Source organism: Cololabis saira, chromosome 19, assembly GCF_033807715.1.
Source record: "Cololabis saira isolate AMF1-May2022 chromosome 19, fColSai1.1, whole genome shotgun sequence".
In the NCBI taxonomy this organism is placed as follows: Eukaryota; Metazoa; Chordata; class Actinopteri; order Beloniformes; family Belonidae; genus Cololabis; species Cololabis saira.
Genome location: NC_084605.1, coordinates 13,715,867 through 13,741,248, shown reverse-complemented (window position 1 = coordinate 13,741,248; position 25,382 = coordinate 13,715,867). Strand labels below are relative to the sequence as shown.

Here is a 25,382-nt window from a genome sequence, read left to right as displayed (position 1 = left end):
ACATTTGTATTCAAGAGTCTTACAGCTTCCCGAATGGAGCTGTTTCTCCGTCTGGATGTTTTACACTTGATGCTCATCAACCTCCTGCCTTGTGCTGGGTGAGTGGGGTCCCTCATGATGCAGGGGCTCCTCTTCCTGCACCTGGAGGTGTATACGTCCGTGATGGAGGGGAGGCTGGCTCCGGCCGTCCTCGGTGCAGAACCTGTGCATCCATGATGATATAAAACATTAGATATACATATGCATGAGATAAACAGGGTAAATTATGACCTAAGAACATGGGCTTGGAATGGAAATGAAAACTGCAACCTTGATTTAAGAGAAATAAGGGTACTAAAAAAAAAAGAAAAGAAGATTAAAATGCATATATATGCTTTAAGTTTTACCAAACTTGGTATTAACCATAAATATATATGCAGACAAGGGAAAAAAAGAAGAAAAAAAAAGAAAAGAAATAGGGGTACTATATGTATTAATAAAAACAGAATGAAATTATTTACAGAAGGAAAGCTGGACAGAGGTTCATCAATCTGCAAAAAACTGTCATTGTGAATCAATTTCTGATGAATGTTCCTCAGTTCTTTTTTTATGGTACTTATATTACCATAAAAAACGACCGGTGACCTGTCCAGATGTGGCCCTGCCTTCTGCTCCGAGACTCCAGCAGATCCCCGACGCCAGGAATAAGAATAACTGGATACAGATAATGGATCGATAGATTCCAAGAACCTGGAGAAATCTTTTTGTGGCTTGGGACTAAGCCACAAATGAATACTGGATATGTGCGTTCTTTTAACCCGGGGGAAAGGCTGAATTAAAAATCAGCCCGATTCTGATGGGAATCACTCTGAGAGCTCAGGAGTACTTCACCATCAAAGAACAAGGGTCCCCGCTGATTTTACTTCCTTCAAGTAGTACATATAGCCTATTCATATATTAAAGTTATGTATGGATTGGTGAGATTTGCAGATCATCAATCCATACAGTTTACGGTTTCTCAACTTCTTTTTTTGAACGGGGGTTGTACTTCACATCCATTCCCAGTCAACAGAATTTGACCAACATATTTGTGATTTGAGGAGCAGCAGCATCTATTGATGGATTCAGGCAGACGGGGCCTCGGGGGGGTAAAGGTTAAGGAAACTGTCTGAACTGTTCCAAAGGCAAACAAATGAGCTGGCCTTGAGTAAAGTCCAACAGGAATCGCACAGAGACGAGACAGCCTGCAAACGTTTTGCAGATACATATCCAACAAGAAAAGACGAAACACCCCGAATTTCGAGCGTCCTCCTCAGACTGAGGTCTGAGTTGGGATATCATGGATCTTCTTCACAGCTGGGGGGTTGAGCTGGCCGTTTACCTGCAGACCAGATACAGCAACTATGAGGGCTTGTTCAGTGTGGCATCCACAGTGGCCGACCTGCACACCACCTTCTTCTGGCTGTTCCCGGTCTGGTTCCACCTGCGGAGGGACACGGGGCTCAGGCTGATCTGGGTGGCTGTCATAGGAGACTGGCTCAACTTGGTGCTCAAATGGTAAAACTTGTGAAATTATAAACTTGCGGCACAAAAATAGTACCTTTTTTTTCTTTTTTGTTTGATTGTTTTTCCATGACAGGGTTCTGTTTGGAGAGAGACCCTACTGGTGGGTTCATGAGACCCAGTTTTACGGAGCAGGAAAAGCCCCGTCACTGCAGCAGTTTCCCATCACATGTGAGACCGGACCAGGTAGGGGCCCTGAAAGCACCTGTGGATCACATGATTTCTGCCTCTTCCTAAAGAACTATTCTATGATTGATTTGGGTTTTTTCTGGCACAGAGAACTAGTCTGGTTAATACTTAAGTACATCAATGAGAGGCATTAAAAGTGATGTTTGGCTTCTTTGTGAATGAATAATAGGAGTGAGGTATAAACTCCAGCACCTTTGTTCTACTTGTGGGGCCTTTAGATGACTGCACTGGCCCTGTTGTTCACTCGCACAGCAATGTGCATACACAATATGTTACAATGTTAAAAAAATAAATGTAAAATTTATAGAAAAACTGTAAGATTAAGCTTATCGTTTGCATTTAAAGCTCACTGTATTTCTTTATGTCTAAAGTTACGTTCATGGCTGCGGTTGCAAATATTTGCCATTTATCATTATCACTTTTTCTACTTACCGCTGTCTCGACTTTTGAGTTGTGAACTAGGGCCTGACACTCTTATTTTGAAAGTTTGTGTGTTTTGTTGTGCTGCTAGAGGTTCTACCAGATCACTGTGGCCTGTAAGGATTTGATGATGAATGAATGAATTGAATGAATTGTTTATTTCGGTTACATTACATTATTTGCAATTCAAACTGTGTGTGTGTGTGTGTGTGTGTGTGTGTGTGTGTGTGTGTGTGTGTGTAAATGACAAAACACTTTCATACAAGTTTACACTCATCAGTTTCACACAAAAAAAAATAATAATAAACTCTGTAACCGAAAAAGGAATAGGCTGAAGCCAAAGCTTATATTTGCCTACCCTGTACTTTCCAACAGAAAACCCAGATTATCTGCAATATGAAAAGAAACAAAAAAGAGAAATTTCCCTTTAAATTGTTCTGCTTAACCAAATTATAATCCAATCATTTAGCATTGTAATCCTTAATTATTTTACTTTTCAATATTTTTTTAAAATTCAACAGAGATTTACACAGTTTCACTTCATCACTAAGTTAATTCCATAATTTGACTCCCAAAAATGAAACACATCTATATTTAACATTAGTCCTCACACGACATCTTTCAAAGACCCACAGCCTTCTTAAATTATAATTTGTTTCTCTTAATTTAAAGAAATGCTGAACATGCAGGAAGGCTATTATTCTTAACTCGAAACAAAATTTCTAATGTTTTTAAATATACAATATCTATGAATTTTAATATCTATGACGCTCAGCCAAGCTTATGCTAACAGGGAGTCGGCTAAATAACCGCAGCCGTGCAGGTGGACTGACTACCTTTACCCGTCTGCAGCGAGCTCCTTCACAAGAAAACGTGAACTGGCACCAAGCTTGCCGTCCACAGGGACTACAAGGCTGCAGTCGTTCATCGTTGACTTATTCAGGGTTTCACCCGTCTGTGTTTTAACGCCCACATTACTTATGTTCTTTTTGTGTAGACATCATTTTCCATGAGAATCAAGTCTGCAGTTATGAAGAGAAAAAAAAGCCCTTCTTCACTTTGAAACTTTGACTTATGAGAACATAGTAAACAATCCTCTGGTCCTCACCAGCTCTCAACAGTAGGTGCAAAAGTAGCAGCAAGATGCTGCTCGTGGATTACATTTAAATAATAATAGAAATAGAAAGTAGAATACCTCTACAGAAGCAGAGGTTTGCTGGTCTGGGTTATTAGGGGGTGTGCAGGAGCCTAACCATCCATGATCTTAGAGGAACGAATCCTGCAGCAAATCAAACTAAGACAAACAAACAAAGACGGGTCATTAGGTCATTTTCCAAATAATCTGAGCCCACGATTCTACAGAGAGAACGATTATTTACAAGAGGAAAACTTGCAAGACATTTCCCAATCTTATCAGGGATGGATGTTGCAGAAAGTTCACCCAAAAGTCAGAGCATGCAGTTCTCAGAGAAAGTGTGGCAGCTGCACCTCAGGCCGCAGAGTGCACGTTAAACGTTGACGTAGCTAGTGGTAAGTAGCCGGTCATGGGTGGTTTGTTTGGAAAGCAGTAAGCCTCTTTTCTATAAATAGAACACGTCTGCATGGATTAAATAGTTGCACTAAAAAAACAAAACTGAGGTTTGCGATCATCAGGATTTAACTTATTACCAGTTAATAATTTTAACTATATTCTGAAAAGATTAAACCCAAGTGTATTCCTGCCAGGAAGCCCTTCCGGTCATGCCATGGGTGCAGCAGGTGTCTGGTACGTGATGGTTACCTCGCTTCTTTCTATAGCGACAGAAAAACGATGCCCACCTTTCCTACACAAGTGAGTCTGCTGTAATAAGGTGATTTATTTCAATACTGATTCGTTCTTGAAATGTTGTGAGCTTATATTGTTTATTCCCTTTGTCAGAGTGTTGCAGGTAAACCTGTGGACAGTAATGCTCCTGGTGGAGCTGGTGGTGTGCACGTCCAGGGTCTACATGGCTGCCCACTTCCCACACCAGGTGATCGCAGGAGTCATCACAGGTCGGTTCTGTCAAATGTCTTCTTTCTTCACAAATAAGGACCTTAAATCTTGGGAGGCACAGCCTGATGAGAGACCTGCAGACCAACCTTCTTGTCTCTTCAAGTGCTCGTCATCTGAGAGGTGTAAAATCTCCAGCAACCAGAGTGTGTGTTTTGAGGGAGGAGGTTGGTGAGGTTTTAAAAGGACAAACAGGGGTGTTGATGACCTTAGGTTTATAGTCTTAATCACTAGCTTAAAGCATATTTCAACGGAAGATTATGCAATCTTTTGTAGAATTATGGTGTTATTTGGACTAAAATAGGGTATGACTTTACGCTGAATCTATATATAATACAGGTATAAAGCAGTCTGCTTGCCACGCAGCACCACAGATGTTGGAGTACTTTCACAGGTTCTCCAGTAACGAAGGATGTGTGCCTCTTCCACAACTTTGTTCATAGCAGACGTAGCAGACTCACCCTATTTCAGCATATTCCACCATATTCCGACATATTCCACCATATTCCACCATATTTCATTGGATTTCACAATATTTCACAATATTTCACCATATTTCACCGTATTTCACCGTATTCCACCATATTCCACCATATTTCAGCATATTCCACCACATTCCACCATATTTCACCGTATTCCAACACATTCCACCATATTTCATCATATTCCACCATATTGCACCATATTTCATCATATTCCACCACATTTCATCATATTTCATAATATTTAATCATATTCCACCATATTTCATCACATTCCAGCATATTTCATCACATTCCAGCATATTTCATCATATTCCACCACATTCCACCATATTTCACCCTATCTCACCATATTTCATCGTATTTCACCATATTCAACCATATTCCACCATATTTCAACATATTTCACAATATTACACCATATCCATGTCCATGTCCCCCATGTCCCCCCGAAGATGTAATGAAAATACAAACATATAAACATATTGACTCACAAACCGTCCTCTGTTTTGTGTTAGGCGTACTCGTGGCTGAGCTCGTCTCCAAGCAGAAATGGATTTACACTACCAGCATGAGCAGATACTTCTTCATCACTCTCTTCCTGACCTCCTTTGCTGTGGGCTTCTTCGTCCTGCTCAGAGCTCTGGGCGTGGACCTGCTGTGGACCCTGGACAAAGCCCAGAGGTGGTGTATCAGGCCAGAGTGGGTCCACTTGGACACGACGCCGTTTGCCAGCCTCCTGCGGAACATGGGCTGCCTGTTCGGCCTGGGCCTGGGCCTGCACTCACCGGTCCACAACGGTACCAAGGAGAAGAGCAGCGCCCGCTTCAAGATAGGGTGCATTGCAATCTCTTTGTTACTGCTTCAGCTATTGGATGGATGGTCATTTTCCTCTGAAAACCACATCATCTTTTATATCCTGTCATTCAGCAAGAGTGCTGTTGCACTCTTCATCCCAACCGCTCTGGTTCCTTGGGCTCTTGGCAGGATTTCCAAGAGAAAGACAGATGGCAAACACTTGTGATTTAGGTCCCACTTGAAATTATAAGTTAATTACAAGTTTAAATTTGTATATATTTCATAGGATTGTTTCCTCTCATTATTATGATCTTGGAACATTGTTTTGTTTATCTTTTAGTCCTTAGCTTTACACCATCATGGAGGAAACTCGCTCTGATACTCCGCTGCTGCCTGTGACATTTGCCAATGAAAATATTGTCTATCTCATTTCTCTTAAGATGTAAGATGCTGTACAACACTCCCTTGAAAGCTTTGCTGACTTGAGCAACACAAGTAGTAATTTACTGAGCGAAATAAACAAAGACAAAGATTTAGGACAACATCACAGGGGCAGAAAGCAGTGCTCATCCAGGATTCCTTGAAAATGAGGGATTAAAAAAAGGCTAAAAAAAGATAAATTGATTGGCTGTCATTCAGGATTCAGAGGGGATGGCATTGATTTGGCTAAACTCAACGCTAGCAAAGACGTCTTTAATACATAACCGTAAATAAATCATTTTATTATGTCTAAAAAAAGCAGTGAATTAGCAACTTTATACAAAAAGAAAACCTGTGAATGTACTCAAAAGTTTAGAAATCATTAAGCTCAAGCACCTCCCTTAATCTTTAAGTGAAAACTAAGTGTCCCTCGTTAAATGTTGCATTGCATTGACAACCATAGAGTGAATAATTACTGGACAAATCCTCTGTGAAGTCACCCATACCACCCTATAGTCACCTATACCAATCACAGTTAGACCATGGGGCTCAGATTCATTCTCACCAAAGCTGTCCAAACATCCTCTTATCACCCATCGCTACTGGATCTCCTTTAGGTCGAATAATATAAAGTCACATATTTATACAGATGGGGGACATGTTTTTGAGTGACAGCTGCAGGTTATACCATTAAAGGCTGGTAGTTATCAGTTTATCTACTTAGTACTTAACATTTTTGGTGAATTAGACACAGAAGCTATGAAATGAGACATAACAGAGTACAATAACTCTTATTTTAAATATTCTTGTGGTGTCAGTTGTACTGACAAAATGCCACTACCTGCTCTGGGGTGGCCTCGAAGGGTTAAAGGGAGAGAGCGGCCGAACTAGCCGTGAGCCAAGGGGCCAGTCAAATCGGCCCTCGGCCTGGGGCAACTGGGGGCAACTGGGGCCACCGCTGGGCCAGGCTGGGCCAGGTTTGGGCCAGGTTTGGGCCAGGCTTCGGCTGCCTGCTCAGGGTGAGCCACCTTCACTCCGCACCACTCCAGCCAGCACACTTGTTGGTGCTATTTTTTTGTAGGATTTATTTATCACAGTTGAGGGGAGCCATTGCCACTATGGTGAGATTGCCACACATGTTACATATTTTTTTTCTACTATTACATGTTGCACTAAAGAGTGAGATGCTCCAGTTTCAGTCCATGTATGTATAGCTCACTGTATGTGTAAATGACAATAAAAGGCATTCTATTCTATTCTATTGTATCTGTCGTCTTTCCTCATGACAGCTCGGCCAAATAAAAAATGAAGCAAGTAAAGAAAATGAAAGGCTGAAAATGTGCACTTATGTATAAACAAATAAACTCTTGACGGTAAATCGATGCTCTATGCGCCTGAATCCAGTTTTGTTTGTGAGCAACAGGTGCTCTTAAAAGCTGAGCTAACTGTTAGCAGAAGTAACCGAAAGTATCTATTTTATCATTTTATTTTGGAGCAAACGCTACAAAGATGCTTTACCGACGCTGAAACAGAGACAGAGGGTTGTCCTTGTTGTTCAAACTAAGCTAACAGTTTCCTGGCTTGTGCTTCATAACAAAGTGCACGTGCAAGTGCACGTGAATGTGGTGACAAGCTTTCCGTTTACCTCAGTTGAACTAAAATAGAAAATGTCAAACTATTCTTAGAAAAAAAACTTGTTTGCCGTTATAATTTGTGCCATTAGAAGGATTATAACTTTATCAACCATTGTGGTTTATTACTTTTCAACTTCAAGTATTGATTATATAGTTTAACCTATTTTCCCTCTAAAAAGTACACATTTCCTTTAATTTTATCAGAAGTATATTAAATATATTTCCAGTAACTCAGCTTTGTTAGCAAGTAAGATGATATGTCTTTTCCTTCCATAAAAAGTTATGCTTGCTTTAGAAACAGTTTTCTGAGAATTTGTCACACTGGCACTGATTAATTCTCCCGTAAGAACAACATTTAAACATTAACCACAGCACGCTCCCAACACACTGCGGTAATCCTGTCTTTCACCACAGCCACAGGTTTTAAATGGAGTGACAGGTTCAAGGGGCAGAAAGTGATGCAAAGAGCACGAGGGCTCCTGCAGCCTGAGAGCCGGTACAGCATGCAGATGACATCAAAGCAGCTTTGGAAGTGTGGTACTGGGACAACCAGGATGCCAAAGGTCATTATCACACAAGGAGAAAGACCTTTGCTCTGTAAATCTGATAATTAGATTATAAAATTATTCAATAATCTTCTGATAAATAAATTTGTAGGTCGGGTAAAGCTAGTAAAGTAATGATTAAACAAGAAGGAAATTGTATAGTTGTTCAAAATAGAAATTTAAATGTTTCATCTCTTCTCCTAAAAGGGAATTGTAGAAGTTATTGCAATCATAGTCATCACATGTTGAGTCTACTGAGGTTCCCTTCTTTATTTGTCCCTGGAGGAAATTTAATCTATCCATGCAGAAGAAAATGGAACGACAGCAGAATTATTTGTGAAATTAATGGCACTTTTCTAAAAGGTGGGTTCGAGTTGTACTTTTCACCTAAATGACTGTATTCAATTCAATTTAATTTTATTCATATAGCGTCTATTACAACAGAAGTGGTCTCTAGGATTTTTCCAGAGACCCAGAACATAAACCCCCGAGCAATTATTACATAAAAAATGGCAGGTAGAAACTCCCCTAGTGGGAGAAAAGCCTAAGCCAAACAGTGGCAAGAAAAAAATCCCCTTTAGGAGGAAAGAAACCATGACCAGGACCTGGATCATAACGGGGGACCCTCCTGTACTTTGTACTTTCCTCTGATTTCTACGTGGACTTGAAGGCACAGGTCAGTTTGTTCATTTTATTGCTATTTTTGCTGAAAAAAAAGAAAAAAAATGTACTGTAATAAATCCTTTTTTTTTTAAACTGTCTTTTTTTATGCTTTCGTCGTATTAAGTATGTAAACTGCTGGCAGGTAATATCGCTATAAGGCCGAAGGAGCAACTGTGAACCAGGAAGTAGTTCACTGCACCCCGGTTTGGCACCAACAAAGTCTTGATTTCAACATAAATAACCAATTTTGGGATTAAAATGGAACAAAAAAACTTTTGCCATTTTGGGCTCAGAGGCTCCCCCTAAAGGTGTGGAGGTAAACTGTCTTTTACAACAATGTCTTAAGTCTTTAAGGTTACTTTGAGTGGTTTGTGCTGATCGTAAGGATGGGAAACAGTGAGAGCCAGACATCGCTTCATATCCACACAATCAAATATTTCTTCTAATGAAACTACACACATATAAACTCCTTTACCTCCATTGTATGGAGCAAAGCGAGGTTCCAGATCATATATTGGACACGATCCAGGCAGAGGGAACTCCTACAGGCTTTAGATCGGCCTATCGTGCCTTTGACATTTCCTTCACACTAACCATGTGCTTCTTGTAGAACACCTTATCTCATTTTTATCTGTAATAGTTGTTTCCTGTGCTTATCTCAAGAAGCTATATATCCATATGAAGAAACTCAGTTCATGGAAGCTGTATGGTGTGTGTGAGTGTGTGTGAGTGTGTGTGTGTGTGTGTGTGTGTGTGTGTGTGTGTGTGTCACTACTGAACCACTGAAGGAGTCATAAACAACTTTTACTATTTTTCCAAATTTTAAGAAAGTGCATTAATATTTGTGCTAATTACTTCAATCAACAGCCCAGTGTTACAAAAACAAGTAGTGGCACTTAAAACATAAAAGTCAGCACATGTTGAGTCTACTGAGGTTCCCTTTTTTATTTCTCCCTGGGGGAAACTCAATCCATTCATGCAGAAGAAAAATAAAACATGTTGGAATGACAGATGAATTATTTGTGAAATGAATGGCACTTTTATAAAAGGTGGGTTAGACTTGTACTTTTCACCCATATGACTGTGTTCACGGGTCAAAAAGAGTAGGCTACTTTGCAACATTCCTCTGATTTGTATGTGGTGTTGAAAGAACGAGTCAGTTTGTTCATTTTATTGTTTGTACAAAATGTACTGTAATAAATGCAGTAAATACTTTTTTTTTTAAACTGTCATTTGATACTCGCGGCTGGATTCACATGAGGTGGAACAGGCGCTGCTATGATGTCCTCTGTTCACCTCTGAACCTGAGCAGAGCGATGTGGGACAGCCTAAGTACCCCTCCAGTGTGAGCTTCCACAGCAGCGCCCAACAGGCGGCGCCCTGCCCTGCTCTCACGCCACAAACAAAGGAATTTATTCCTGCTTGCTGGTCACTTGACCCCAAAAAATCTGATTTGGGCCACTTTTGCCCGCAGTAATAATTTCTTCCCATTAATCCAGGGCTGGTTTTAAGACCATTACCAAACTCGCTAAAGGCAACAGGTTGATTTCCATGACACTTTTTCGCAAAACAAAAACAAATTTCTAAATTTGCGATAAAAGGTACCACCGCGGGGGCGTCCATTGAACTGTGTTTTTGTTTTCGTGAGTGTAAATCTCCTAGTTCTCTCTCCGGATCTCATCCTGTGAGACTTTTCTTCAAGGCAAAGAAAACTAAAAATCTTGACTTTGAAGAAGCTGGACAAATAATTGTAAACACTATCGCAAACAAAGTCAACAGAAGACGAAGGGCAGCAGATGATCATTCAGAGGCAGTAATGCTAAATGATTCAGTAGTGTTTTAGTGGATCGTATTAATGAGGCCAAAAACAGCTGGAAATGCAATATTGATGACTTTAGACCGACCGAAACAATGCTCAGCAACACAAGATACACAAGTTTGAGTTTTGGGGAAAATATTCAGAAGTAGGGCTTGGTTTTGAAATGTTGTCCATCCCTTCTTTCCATAAATAAAAGGTCTCAGCACAGTTATAGTTTGCATTTAAACAGATCAGGACACTTCTGGGGACAGCGTCCCATTGATAGAAAAGACCAAAGTTTGACTTTGCTGTCATAATGCATAGTACAATGTTTGAAAACCAAAAACAAGATAACATATACGCCTGAAACCAGCTGGAAAACAAGGCGCTGGAGGGCTGATGATTGAGTCATGGAGTTGACCATTAACTCCTTTATATAACAAAGTACTAGTCTGGAGTCAAACGTGAATCGTGCAACAGGACAATGATTGCAAACACCTCAACTCAACAACCCTACAATAGGATGGTTTAAAAAAGAAAAACACGCTCGCTGCCCAAACGTCTATGTTTATGAGATTGCCAAACAAAACAAAAAAGAAAAAGGTTGCATGTTTTCAAACAGCGATGAGTGAGTTTGTGGCGAAACAGCTTCATCTGGTGAGCGAAACCCAAACTGCAGGTTAAAGACAGTACTTGAAACAGGTTCTTTATCCCTGCAGACACTGATGTATTACCAGGCCTCCTTGTGGTGACACTGAACTGCAGTACAATGGGGGGGATGTGCAGTTTCTGATGTTTAATGAATTAATCATTTTATTCAACGTGCATGTTCATGCATGAAGGGAGCCTGCAGATGGTGAATCTGGACTGACTTCAGCTACGCTGCAACTGGAAAGAGCCCATCTGGTGACACTGGCAAAAATGGATGTATTGTGAAACAAAAACATGGAAATAAGGTCTATTAACTGTTAAGAACAGCTACTCATCCATAGTAGATATAATGTGTCTAACAATCAGTGTTTTGATGATTCGGGGGTCTAACTTAAGCTCCTTTGGCTGCCTGGGACACAAGGCCGATGGATCTCATTCATTCACGTTGCCTTGGCAACTCGCAGCCTCTCTCGTCCAAATCATGGCCTCTGACAGAAACCCATAAAACAAAGTAAGACCTGCAATGTGTTTAAATTCACAGAAAGGAAGGTGCAAGCTGCACACCTGAGAGGAAGAACATACCTTCTCCATCTCTGCATGAAGACCTCGCCTTTACCTGATGTTCAATAAACAGCAACATGTCAACCCTTCAAGAAACAAACATCTTTAAAAATAAAATTAACAAAAAAAGTTTTTTATTTGAGTCAATGCCTTAACATAGGAGGTGCTTTGGTGAACTTCCACTGAAAGCCATGAAACCCATGGACCACATACACGTTCTGTATTCATATTCGTAACAGCTACATGTTGTAATGTATAACATTCAAAGCAAAAATGTGTTGCAGTTCCTAAAAATCTTCATCCTCCAGATGCAGAAGAGGCTTAAAACATACTTTAAAAAAAATTTAAAAAAACGCCACAAAAGCACTGGGGTATTTCTTATGAACTACAAATAAAGAAATATCACTGAAGTCTGAGGACAAAAGGTTTAATTAAAGTTATAAAATACATAGCGCTTTATGACGTCTATGGTCTACCTTCCCACTTTCCAGGAGAGTATTTAGGTCTTCGAGGGTTTAAAACAAGAAAAACAAAAACAAAAAACATGAACACGTGTCCGTCTAAGAAGCTTTGCATTTATACCGAGCACAGGGTTGATTGTTTGGAATTAGGTGATTGTTTTGAGGGTGAATGTCTAAATGTAGTCCTGCGGAGGAGGGCCAGGCTACTGCAGCTTGATGGGGAGGGGAGAGGCTGAAATGGCTGGATGAACATCAGTACAACGCGTCAGAATTACTGCTCCGAGGCCTCTTGATCTTTTCGATATTCTTCAGGATCATATCATGTAACGTTACCTGGAAGGGAAGAAGGAACGTCATTGGTTTAGACCGTTTTCAGTGAGCATAAATGTAAATGGAAGCTGATAGAAGGCCGACACAGTGACATACGTATTGGTTTCTGAGCTCTGAAACGATTATTTTCAGACTAATGTACTCCTTCTCGTCAATCTCTGTGACTGTGCGCCGGTAGTCCTCCTGGATTGATGAAAAACACACATTTGCACAAGTTTAAGCACATTTTGAAAATGATCAAAACAACCCCACCATAGCAATGTAGTTTCGCAGCGCAGCCCCGGCCTGTTGCAGATGAACGATGGCGTCATAACTGAATCCGAACTGAAGCTTCAAACCAGCCGTCCTTCATCTTAGTGTGCCCGCCGTCTCAAAGCTACGCAATCAAAGACTGCCTGAGATCATTTTACAGAAATCCTGAGACTCAACAATTCCAATGCAACATGAAACAATGAATTTATCAACACAACCTGGGCCTTTTTAAATCAAGGCTTAAAACCTATTTATTTAGAATGGCTTTTAATACCCAGTAGTGTGGTGACACTTTTTATTCTATTTTTTTTTTGTTCCATCTTATGTTGTATTTCTCAAAAAACCATCCTCTACGTTTCACACAAAATTAGACAAATCCGTTCAGTATAATAAAATGATCATAAACAAATATTGAAAACATGCAGTGTGTGGGAGCACTTACAGGCCTAAATCTCACCTATATTTGTCCTGCAAATGGAAGCTTTAAGTTTGTTTTTAAACTTGACCTTAAAGTTAGACTTGTGGGATAAAATATTCTTCTAAACAATCAAATTTCAACTAACTGAACATTATACAATCTAACAGTTCAGCTGTGTTTAAATAAAAAAAGATATGGAAATTAAGTGTCTTATGCGACATCTGCTGTTATATCTCATCATATGTTTTAACCCTGAGTGCACTTTGATGTGCTTTGTCCTGCGTTTAATGTCCCCCTTCACTTTTCTACTATGACTTTTACTTACCACGTGTGGATACTTTGCTATTTTAGACACCAGCTTTGCCCTTGTGATGTAGTATCTAAAAGAAAGAAAAAAGAAAATAAAAAAGGTTAAGCCGTACCAGCATCAGGCGCCGTCGTCTTTAATACGTTACTACTAACAGTAGATTTGGAAGTCGTGCGAACCTTGATATCTGGTCGAGGTAAGAAGCGGCCTCTCCTTCAACTGTTCTGAGCTCAGCTACAGTCTCCTCCTGGATTGACACTCCGAAGTTGTTGCCATCCTCTATCCGGGGGATGAGCAGCTGAACCCACATCTTAACCTGCAGGAACAAACGGGAGGTGCTGAGACAACAGAGTTAAAGCTGGGACCCAGGGGTCCTCAGGGGAAGCTGCAGCATTCGTCCAGGAAGCGGCGCTCCGTTGTCTGTTTTACTACATTCATCAACAGGTCTTCAGCAATGCTTCACATACTGTGGGCAAAAGTATTTAGTCAGACACCAGTTGTGCAAGTTCTCCCACTTAAAAAGATGAGATATACAGTACCTGTAATTTTCATCACAGGTATATCTCAAATATGAGAGACAAAATGAAAAAAGAAAATCCAGAAAATCACTGTCTGATTTCAAAAGAATGTATTTGCAAATTATAGTGGAAAATAAGGATTTGGTCAACAACAAAAGTTCAGCTCAATACTTTTTTATATACCCTTTGTTGGCAATGACAGAGGTCAAACATTTTCTGTAAGTCTTCACAAGGGGGACACGTCTGGCACTGCAGGATCTGAGTCCCCCGTAGCATGTTAAGGCTGAATTATGCTTCTGCGTCAAAATGGCGCCGTGCCTACGGCGTGTGGTTTGGGTCGATGCAGACGACACGCTGTCACCTGCGCCGTCACCTGCGCCGTCACCTGCGCCGTCACCTGCGCCGTCACCTGCGCCGTCACCTGCGCCGTCACTGACGCGCACCTCCCGAAAATTGTAACTACGCGTCGAGGAGACGCAGACCACACGCAGACACGCAGGGCTGTGATTGGTTCATTTGAAAGCGAAGCATTTCCGGTTTCCGGTTTGAAGCAGTAGTGAACTTCCAGGGCTCTTTTCTTCGTTTATATGTGATTTTTTTTGTTTTGTTTTTTTGCACAATAGTTGTCCTTATCTCTTTGATTTACTGTGACCGGAAAAAGTAGGATAAACCATTCAGAAAAAGATCGCTAACTAGCGGCCGCGGGGGGTACTGCACCGCGACCAAATGGAGTGACGGAGAAGTCCGAAGGGTTCAGCACGGCGTCACGGCTGCGGCGTGTGCTCTGCGTTGGTGTGACGCAGAACCATATTTCAGCCTTTACTGATGATAGCCTTTGTTACTTTGGTCCCAGCTCTCTGCAGGTCATTCACTAGTTCCCCCGTGTGGTTCTGGGATCTTTACTCACCGTTCTTTTGGTCATTTTTACCCCACGGGGTGAGATCTTGCGTGGAGCCCCAGAACGAGGGGGATTATCATTATTATCATTTATTATTATTGTCTTGTATGTCTTCCATTTCCTAATAATTGCTCCCACAGTTGATTTCTTCACACCAAGCTGCTTACCTATTGCAGATTCAGTCTTCCCAGCCTGGTGCAGGTCTGAGATTTTGTTTCTCACATCCTTTGACAGCTCTTTGGTCTTGGCCATAGTGGAGTTTGGAGTGAGACTGTTTGAGGTTGTGGACAGGTGTCTTTTATACTGATAACCAGTTAAAACAGGTGCCATTAATACAGGTAACGAGTGGAGGACAGAGGAGCCTCTTAAAGAAGAAGTTACAGGTCTGTGAAAGCCAGAAATCTTGCTTGTTTGTAGGTGACCAAATACTTATTTTACCCAGGAATTTACCAATTAATTCAGTAAAAATCCTACAATGTGATTTCCTGGATTCTTTCCCCCCATTTTGTCTCTCATAGTTGAAGTAACCCATGATGAAAATTACTTTTTAAGTGGGAGAACTTGCACAATTGGTGACTGACTACCGTATTTTCGCCACCATCGGCGCACCGTGTGGAAAGGCGCAACCTCAGTTTTTTGTCATTTTTGGATTTAAAACACACACACACGGCGCACCGACCAAAAAGGCGCCGTCTACACACACACACGGAGCGCCGCCTTACAACAACACACACACGCGCGCGCACGCACAAAACACACAAATAGAGCAAAAAAAATGTTTTTTAAATAAAGCGGGAGCAACTGATCAGCTGCGACGGGCACGAGCCCGCAGCTTTCTGGCCGCGCTGAGCAGCCGAGTCATTTTCCTGCCGTGCGGCCCCTCGGAAATGATGCCGGCTTTTGCAAAAGCCCGAACAACAGTCCAACCCAGCAGACACGTAAGCCCACGCATCTACAATCCTTCAACAGTAAACGACGGAGCCCGCCGACCGACCGAGCGGCTGTCGGCTGCTAATCGGTCGGCGGTTCCTCCATCCTTCGGGCCCGCGTCTGCGGCGCAGCACCCCCGGGAGCAGCGTCTTCTTCTCGGTAGCGAGTCCGAGTCTGCCCGTCCGCCCAAGGAGCCCCGCCACGGAGCCGCCGCCGGGCAATTCACGCGCCCCCCTTCCCCCTTTAACATCTCATGGTGGCCTCAATTACGTCCGCCTTATGGAACTGCGTTAAGTCGACGCAGCCCTACGCCGTAGGCTCTGCGTTGGTGTAACGCGGAACCATAAATCAGCCTTTAAATAATACAATAGCCGCATTGCATCATTGGGCGCGCGGCACATTTAAAAAAAAAAAAAAAAAAAACAAAAAAAAAAAAAGACGTTTATATGCGCCTAATGGTCGCAAAAATACGGTAAATACTTTTTTGCCCCATTGTATAATCTCCCTTATTTTTTGGGATGTTTCAAGGAAACTTCTGGTGCCAAACAGGAGCAAAAGACGTGAAGACGTGAAGACGTGAAGCCATGAAGACACGACTTACTGTGTTGGATTTCTCGATGAGTGTCCTGATCTCCGGCTTGACCTTTTCAATAAGCTCAACAAGGTTTCCATTGCTCTTCATCATCCCGCCAGGCATGACGAAGACCTTGGTGCCGGTCACTGGGAGACGGGGAAGCAGAGACAACAATCAAAGTTATGCTTCGGACTCGCACCCCAATCTGACGCGCGGTTGTGCAGCACTTACCCATGTCGTCCCCGCTGTCGTCCTCCAGCTTTCTCTTTTTGGCATTTTGCTGTGAAACAGGAAACATGATTAGATGCAGTTCTACTCCCCGTTGTCGGGGCAACTATGATGGATACTGAGCTCTGAAACTTACCGCTTCCAGTCCATCGTGCAGGTTTGGAAGCAAGATGGGGTCCGGTACTGTCAGATTAATCTCAGAGTGAATCTCCTTCAGCTCAACTATGTTTATGCTTGGATCCTGGAAAACAAACGTTTGTTTCATACTGCAATAAACAACATGAAACCCTACTAGACTGCCAACATGACCAGTTATTTTACTTAAGATGATTATACTTAGGTACTGCAAAACAACTAGACTGATATACAACCACAGATATACATTAGATCAACGTAAACGCCACACAGACTTATAAAAGCTCCATCAATGCCATACTTTTTTATTTAACCCATTTTTAAAATGTCTTGCTTAAAAATGATAATCCAACATAAATTCAACTCAGAAACTCCAAAACACGGTATCAAATAACGGTCGCATTTGAAATTACAGGAGAAGAGTACATTAAGTAAGCGCATCAGCCGGCCAGAGTAAACTAAGGCGTTTTATCTCCTGACAACATATGTAACTTTTAGGAGACAGACGTTTTTGAATTGATGTCGTGAAAACGTAAACACCCTAGATAACATCAACCATTTAATAATCTCACCAAGACTTAGTTCCTTATTCCTTTCTTAACAGACTTGCTAAACTGGAAGTTTTAGTGGATTTGGTGGTTTTATATTTCATACGTTATTAAATGTAGTAATTCATTTTAAGCACAACTGTTTTTGGGTTTGTTTGTATCATCTGACATGGCAGGCATGTCCCTCCGGGAGGAGACCCCGGGGCAGACCCAGGACACGCTGGAGAGACTATGTCTCTCGGCTGGTCTGGGAACGCCTCTGACTCCCCTCGGAAGAGCTGGAGGAAGTTTCTGGGGTGAAGGAAGTCTGGGAATCTCTGTTGAGACTGCTGCCCCCGCGACCCGGTTCCGGATAAGCGGTGGAAAATGGATGGATGGATGGATGGATGGATGGATGGATGGATGGATGGATGGATGGATGGATGGATGCTCTGATCTTTTCATCCTGCGACCGCGCGCCCCCGTATGGAACGCTCTGGGTGCTCTGGGTGTTTCTGCAAGGCCATAACTCAGGAACTGCTTCATGGATTTGGGATGATTGACGCCTCTATCAAATCTTCACAGCCAATAGAATAGAGGGAAAGTCCACAGATCCATGTCATTTTGTGCATTATCCAGAAGAGACCACCACAAGATGGGACACGGTGGTCCATCTTTTGTAACTGTACGACAGTGGTCTTCCAGCCGGGTCCTCAGAGCCCACTGCCCTGCATGTTTCACATGTTCCCCTGATTCAGAAAACCTGGATTCTAATGACTGCGTCCTCAACAGACTTGTAAAGACAAGTTGATGAGGACTATTAATTAGAATCAGGTGTGTTGATGCAGGGAAACGTCTCAGACAGGGGGCCTTGAGGACCAGAGTTGAAGACCCCCACTATACAAGAAAGCAGGGAGGTGTTTTTTTTTTTTGCAGAATAGTGATAGTTTTTTTTGTCATTTCTTGAGGAATCTTTGTTATCCCCATGGAGGCAATTTGTTTTACTGGCAGTTAGGAATGGGCGATATTTTACCGTTCACGATAAACCGTCAAAAAAATTCCCCACGGTAAGAATTTGTCATCTTGTGGTAAAAACGATAAATTCACGTTGATGACGTAAAGCTGATTTATGGTTCTGTGTTAAATCCACGCACAACGTAAAAGGAAGGAAGGAATGAAGGAAATGAGCCAGAAAGAAAGAAAGAGGTGGATCTGAGAGTGAGGAGCTTGAGTCATTACAGTTTTGCAGTACAGGTGTAACTCATTTAATTGGTTTTTATTGATTCAATTTAATTGGTGTAGTTTAGTAGTATCTTTTAGAGCAGTGTTTTGAGGGCTCCAAAGACTGAATGTGGTGATAGATTTATAGTTACAAAGGTGGAGTTGAATTGGTATTTTTTTTAATCGTCATTTTTATTGTTATCGGGATAAAGGCCAGAAATTATCGTGATGCATTTTTTAGTCCATACCGCCCATCCCTACTGGCAGTCTTATCTCTTACTTCTTGCTTTTATTTCATTACTTTAAATAATCTTTTTGATGGTAGGCAATGAATAAGCTTTGCTTCAGCCTACACCTTTTTCGGTCTAGATGTTATTTGTATATTGGAAACTTTTTTTGTAATGTTTTCTTTGAACAGTGTATTTGTTTCCTTGTTGTCATTTTTATTCTTTTTTTGTGATGTCACGACCGAAATAAACTAAACTAAACTAAAAAAGAACTATCTGGAAACTACTGGCTCATCATGAAATATGTTTCTTGATGTTTTGAAGCCTCATTTAGTTATTTTCCTCATCCTTTCCAGCAGATAACATTTTAACAACAATGTAATGTAAGTCGATTCAATCAACTTCAAGCTTTTTTTTTTTTTTAAGTCTTGTTTTTTAATTTTAGCCTTTATTATTGTGTAAACTGGCAATTAAACAATAAAGCAACTGACCTTGAGAAACTGGTCGAGTTCCAGTAACTTCTTTGGGAAAAAATTTGCGACTAGATCCTCAGCCTAGAAGAGAAGCACATTGAAGTCAAGTTACCACAGGCAATTCAGGCACCGTTACCACGGAACCAACTCCCAGTTTGGGTTAAGGAGGCTGACACCACCTCCACCTTTACAACCAAACTTAAAACATTTCCGTTTAGTAAAGTCTCTATTTATTGTTCAGTAAACCTCTAGTTAGTGTTAGTAAACCTCTAGTTAGTGTTAGTAAACCTCTAGTTAGTGTTAGTAAACCTCTAGTTAGTGTTAGTAAACCTGTAGTTAGTGTAACTCTAGTGCATTAGGGTCAGTAGTCATAGCTGCAGCTACAGGACCAGACTAGAGCAGCTGGTCTGAAACAGAGCTTCATCCTAGATATGCTGCTATAGAGCTACGCTGCAGGGGGGACCAACATGATCCACTGAGCGGTGCCCATCGCCCTCCTTCTCTCTTCTTCTTCTCTTTCCTTTTATCAGATCAACCCTCAGTTATTAATTAGAAGTATCTCATCAGCATAATTGTTCCATTGTTCTTGTAGTTTGTTGTGCTGGTCTGCCCCCTCATTTTCTCTTCTGTACATGTTTGCAGGCCAGAGCTTCAGGAGCAGAATGCTGCCCTGCAGTCCCCCCCCTCTCATCATCCTACTGCTGCTTCCACCTGTCTGTATGGTTGTCTGGTAGATGCATGCTGACATCCTGGCCCCTTCTAAAGGGGAGTTTTTCTTGCCACTGTTTGGCTTAAGGTTTTTCTCCCACTAGGGGAGTTTCTACCTGCCATTGTTTATGTAATAATTGCTCAGGGGTCATTTTCACTGTCCCTTCAAACCACCTAGAGACAACTTGTGTTGTAATAGATGCTATATAAATACAATTTACTTTAATTGAAGTCCAAGCCATCTTGATAAACATTTGTGAAATGGTTTGCAATAAATGAGAAGGAAATCTGTACTTACTTCTCCTGTGATCCGTTCCCTAAAAGCATCAACCTGCAAACACAAATTTAAGACAGGAGTCAAATATAAAAATCAGATTTGGATGATTTGAGAACTATTTATTCCCAGTTTAAGCTGACTTTTTAAAACAACTCCTACACAATAAAATAAGTATTGACCTTCCTCTTTGGTAAAAATGAATTTTTATGATGAAGACATTTAAAATACAAGTTTTGGTAAATTTCATTAAATGATGGAAAAGTTAATTATCAAAATAAAGCCTGTTTTATGATTTTTGACTACCGGTAAATAGATGAGCGAGCTGAGGTGTAAACAAAAACATTACCTTCAACAATCACACTATTTAGAAAAAACGTTTACAGACCTAAATTCATTAGTCCATAATACTCTTCAGGGAAATCTCCTTTGCTTAAAATAAGCAATTCGGATTCAAAAACCTTTATTTCTCTCTGGGGGGCAATTTAAGGCACAAGTGAGCAGCTTAACATGCAGGTAAGAACAAGATAGAAAATATATAAAGTTACCGTGCCACAAATGTTATGACTATCCGAAATATCCATGGGAAATGTAAACAGACTGCAAGTAAAGTGACTAAAGAGCAAATGTAGTAATAAACACTAGTACACCCTGACTGCCATATTTCAGCTCTAATTGTTTTGACCCTGCATACAAGGTTTTGTGTTCATAGAAAAAAAAACGCAAATATTTTCATCTACTGGATTTTACAAAAGTACCTTCAAATATACTCATCTGTCCACAAGTGATGTGCATCTAACAAGCAGGACTGGGAGGCTGACCACAGTAAACCAACATCTCCATTTCCATTAGCAGTATTTAAAGGCTTTCTAAAACTCCCAAACCTGCTCTGATTTGACCCAAACCTCCCGTATAATGGAGATTTTCCCGTATCGGCCGATGCCCGCAAACAGCATCACCCCCTGTCCCGGAGCAGAGACGGGGTCGCGGGTGTGAGTTTGTTGTGGTTGTAGTGGCCACTCACTAGCAGGACACTGTTAGTCCATGGGCCAGAGCCCAAAACTTCACTCGTCAGTACCACTCAAGGTGAACAAACTTGCTTACTATTTTTGAAAAGATCCATGTCTATAGATGATATTCTGGTATGATAACCCTTCCTGAGTGGCAGCTGTATCATAGTTATCAGCTCATGAAGTCACCCACCCCCTTCAGAAAATTACATTTTAGATGCTGCTGCATATCCTGGTTTAGACTCATGTACAGGATATCTGTTAATGTTTCACAATATTGTCTTTGGTACCATTTTAAAGGGGACCTTTAAAGCATTCAATATTCCAATTTTTGTATTTTGTGTCTCCGTTGTTCCTAGATGACACTGGGATAAAATATACTATATCATTTAGGCGAAAATTGTGTAAAAATGTGTTTTGTTTATAGTTTAAGGAGCTGCAGCGACCTCGATGTTGGTCAGAAAGATTCACATCTTAGCTTGAATGAATGCTTAAAATGATACCAAAGACAATATTGTGAAACATTGACAGATATGCTGTACGTTAGTTTGAACCAGGATATGCACCAGCATCTAAAATGTAATTTTCTGAACTTCATGAGCTGATAACTATGATACAGCTGCCATTCAAGAAGGGTTATCAAACCAAAATATCATGTACAGCAAAAGACAGTTTCTATGTGTTTCTCACTGAAGAAAATTAACATGCAGGAAAGATTTAAAATCCACTTAAACAATGAAGAAATTAAATCAGTAACAGAAGTTAAGTATCTTGGATTAATACTAGATCCTCGACTCAAATTTGATAAACACATAATGAAGATTTCAAATACAATAAAAAGCAACCTCAATTGTTTCAAATTAATTAGGCACTACATTCCAAACCAGGCAGCCCTGCTGTATATGCACGCTATGATCTTTTCTCACATTTCATATTGTGTTACAGTCTGGGCTCAAGCAGTTCCTTCTGCAATAAAGAAAATTGGTACTTTATACAATCAAGCCTTAAAGATTATGGATAAAAAGCAAATTCGCTGGCATCATTGTAACATTTTAAAGAAATATAATCTGTTGAGCTTTGACAGTTTTATTATGTTATGCTTTCTTAAACTATTTTTCAAATGTATTAAAAATTTGGCCCCAGAGCCACTCTCAGTGTTTATTCAGAGACAAAACAGCAGGGTCACCAGGAGCTCTACAAACTGTAACTGTCAAATACCTTACCGCAGAACAACATTCGGACAATCAGCTTTCTCAGTAAAGAGCGGTCATCTCTGGAATGGACTCCCGAATGAAATTAAATTGGTATCAGATAGCAGAATCTTTGCATCCATGGTTAAGAACTGGCTGTAAACACAACAGGATTGTACCCACTTTTGAAATGTTGTTACTGTGTGTGTTGTGATGCGTGTTGAGAGGGAGTGAATGAGTGAGGGAGTATGTGTATGATGTGTGGAGATTGTGGGATTATGTGACTGTTTATTTTGTGATTGTTTTTAAATAGATGTAATTTTATATTTTGTATTATAAGTCCTAGATATTGTTGTATTGTATTTTATTGTTAGAAAAGCCCAACTAGGGACAGGAGCTGCAAATTAGCAATAGCTATAAACTCTATGTGCAGAACATCAGTTCCTGTCATTGTACTGAAACTATGTTTAAACTGCATTGTCCCTATCAACTAAACCAATAAATAAAATAAAATATTTTCAAAAATCACAAGTAAGTTTGGTCACTTTGAGTGGTACTGATATCTGTTCTGGCCCATGGACTATGTGTAGTTTCAGTGGGTTACAATTCACAAGAATCGAGCGGTTATTAACGATGATGTGATGACTTTTCAGTTAGTGTTCCGTTAGTGTTCGTCAACGGCAGTTGAAATGAGAGAGTGAAATAAACACAAGTTTTTCCTTCGTCCACAAAAAGCGTTCTCAGCTCTTTTGTTCCCAAACTCCTACATGGTCCATATTAGCGCGACTAGGGGGTTCCAGCATGTGCAGCAGGGCAGCAGGAGTGAGTTATCCCGGCGGGGCCTCCTGCCCCACCAGCTGCTCACCTGCACCCCACCACGTGGCGCACGGACCGGGACACGGAGCCCACTCGCCTTGGCGACTAACGCCAGTGTCCTGCAGTGTCCTGCAGCACCTGTGGACAGGTCGGACAAGCTGCTTTTGCAGCGAGCGGGAAACAAGCCGGTGTGCCACCGTTAGCTGCTAACAGCGTGCTACGAGATCTACGAGATGCGGCTAATGTGGTCGTCATCAACGTAAAAACCTCCCTCCGGAGACTCCGGAGGACGTATCTTACCTTAGACTTAATTTCTCTGTCCACCTTGAGCAGTGAAGACATCTTCTGTGGTGAGATTTGCAGAGAGCGATCGTCCCAGCGGCATGAACTGTTGCTGTGACCGTGCGGCTCCTCACCTGTCAGCCACACTTCTGCTCCGCTCGGAGATGACGACGGAGACATGCGCCGGCAGGCCGGCAGGGCGCATGCGCCGCGCCGCCGCCGGCAGGGCGCATGCGCATGCGCCGCCGGTGTAGTGCCAAAAAGTGATTGCCTGCCAGAATCAGATTTCTTCTTATTTCTGGCCGCGGGAGCGCGCACAGCAGCCAGATTTTCACATTATGAAGCTCAAGAATGAGATCAAGTCATATTTAGGCAGAAACAACTTTTCATTAACTGTATTTGGCCTTCAATCAATTTTTGGCAGGTGAAAATGCCTATTTTGTGTTGTAATGGTCCTTTAAAAGAGTTAAAAGCTTTTTGTTATCTTTTTATATACTATTATTTCTTATTATTCATCTTTCTTCTTCTTCTTATTATTATTATTATTATTATTATTATTATTATTATTATTATTATTATTATTATTATTGTATACCAGTTTACTGTTTATAGTGTTTATAGTGTGTTATTATTATTACTGTGTTATTACTTTTCTATTGATGCCTCTTGTTTTTGCACTATCCCCTTTGCTGCTGTAAACTGCAAATTTCCCCTCTGTGGGACTATTAATGGTTTATCTTATCTTATCTCAATCAATTTTTGGCAAGTGAAAATGCCTATTTTGTGTTGTAATGGTCCTTTAAAAGAGTTAAAAGCAATCATGTGAGCTCTAGTGTTTATATTATGAAGCTCAAGAATGAGATCAAATCATATTTAGGTAGAAGAAACAACCTTACATTAACTGTATTTGGCCTTCAATCAATTTTTGGCAGGTAAAAAGACCAATTTTCAGGGGAGAAATCAGATTCTGGCAGGCAATCACTTTTTGGCACGACACCGGATTCAGCACCCCTGCCGTGAAAAGCACCCCCTCGTCGTACACACTGTTTAGCGTCCAGTTTTGTGTTAATGATTCATGTTTAAATGTGCTCATTGATTCCACAATAGTCATACTTTCCCACAATCACAGTCACAGATAAGAAAAATCGGGTAAATGGTTATTGATGTCATTAATTAATAGCCTGCTTACTGTGTTGTCTTCCATAATATTTGTAAATATATATAATATAAACTCCTAAGTATGTGTTTGTGTGAGTGTGTATATATATATATATATATTGAAGTGTCAGTGTGTTGTTTTTTTTCTTGGTCTACTTATCATTGAATATAAACTCCTAAGTATGTGTTCATGTGTACGACGGAGTATTAGGGCCAAACTAAGACAAGAAAAAGGGGAAATTACGAGAATAAAGTCATAATATTACGAGAATAAAGTCGTAATTTATGAGAATAAAGTCGTAATATTATGAGAATAAAGTCGTAATTTATGAGAATAAAGTCATAATATTACGAGAATAAAGTCGTAATATTACGAGAATAAAGTCGTAATATTATGAGAATAAAGTCGTAATATTACGAGAATAAAGTCGTGATATTATGAGAATAAAGTTGTAATATTATGAGAATAAAGTTGTAATATTATGAGAATATAATTTATGAGAACTCTAACAGGAAGAGCATCTTCTCCCTGTGTTAAAATGAGGAATATTGAGCATCTTGTGAAGTTCTATTTATATATTTATAATATATTTAATATTACGACTTTATTCTCGTAATATTACTACTTTATTCTCGTAATATTATGACTTTATTCTCATATTATTATTACTTTATTTTTTATTTTTTGTCTTAGTTTGGCCCTAATACTC

The 25,382-nt window shown here is 40.6% G+C and overlaps 2 protein-coding genes across 2 annotated transcripts; one reads left to right on the top strand and one right to left on the bottom strand.

Annotated features, from left to right (window-relative positions):
* Positions 1–1,300: 1,300 nt before the first annotated feature.
* Positions 1,301–7,123, top strand: g6pc1a.1 (glucose-6-phosphatase catalytic subunit 1a, tandem duplicate 1). Its single transcript, XM_061707756.1, has 5 exons — positions 1,301–1,536; positions 1,619–1,728; positions 3,877–3,982; positions 4,070–4,185; positions 5,184–7,123. The coding sequence occupies exons 1-5, from the start codon at positions 1,319–1,321 to the stop codon at positions 5,687–5,689; spliced, it is 1,056 nt and encodes a 351-aa protein (XP_061563740.1). The 5' UTR covers positions 1,301–1,318; the 3' UTR covers positions 5,690–7,123.
* Positions 7,124–11,852: 4,729 nt separating this feature from the next.
* On the bottom strand, positions 11,853–23,677 carry psme3 (proteasome activator subunit 3). Its single transcript, XM_061707706.1, has 10 exons — positions 23,533–23,677; positions 20,241–20,273; positions 19,253–19,315; positions 16,788–16,892; positions 16,655–16,703; positions 16,451–16,569; positions 13,683–13,819; positions 13,522–13,576; positions 12,623–12,709; positions 11,853–12,529 (listed from the first exon to the last, which is right to left on the bottom strand). The coding sequence occupies exons 1-10, from the start codon at positions 23,572–23,574 to the stop codon at positions 12,449–12,451; spliced, it is 771 nt and encodes a 256-aa protein (XP_061563690.1). The 5' UTR covers positions 23,575–23,677; the 3' UTR covers positions 11,853–12,448.
* Between the last annotated feature and the right edge of the window lie 1,705 nt (positions 23,678–25,382).

Bases quoted from the DNA above. Each gene is read 5' to 3' on its own strand.
- g6pc1a.1 (XM_061707756.1), top strand. From the start codon at position 1,319: ATGGATCTTCTTCACAGCTGGGGGGTTGAGCTGGCCGTTTACCTGCAG. The intron at 1,537-1,618 runs GTAAAACTTGTG...TTTCCATGACAG, and splicing joins CTCAACTTGGTGCTCAAATG to GGTTCTGTTTGGAGAGAGAC. The intron at 3,983-4,069 runs GTGAGTCTGCTG...TCCCTTTGTCAG, and splicing joins TGCCCACCTTTCCTACACAA to AGTGTTGCAGGTAAACCTGT.
- psme3 (XM_061707706.1), bottom strand. From the start codon at position 23,574: ATGTCTTCACTGCTCAAGGTGGACAGAGAAATTAAGTCTAAG. The intron at 20,274-23,532 runs GTAAGATACGTC...TTGTGTTTGCAG, and splicing joins ACAGAGAAATTAAGTCTAAG to GTTGATGCTTTTAGGGAACG. The intron at 16,893-19,252 runs GTCAGTTGCTTT...TTTGTTTTCCAG, and splicing joins AACTCGACCAGTTTCTCAAG to GATCCAAGCATAAACATAGT.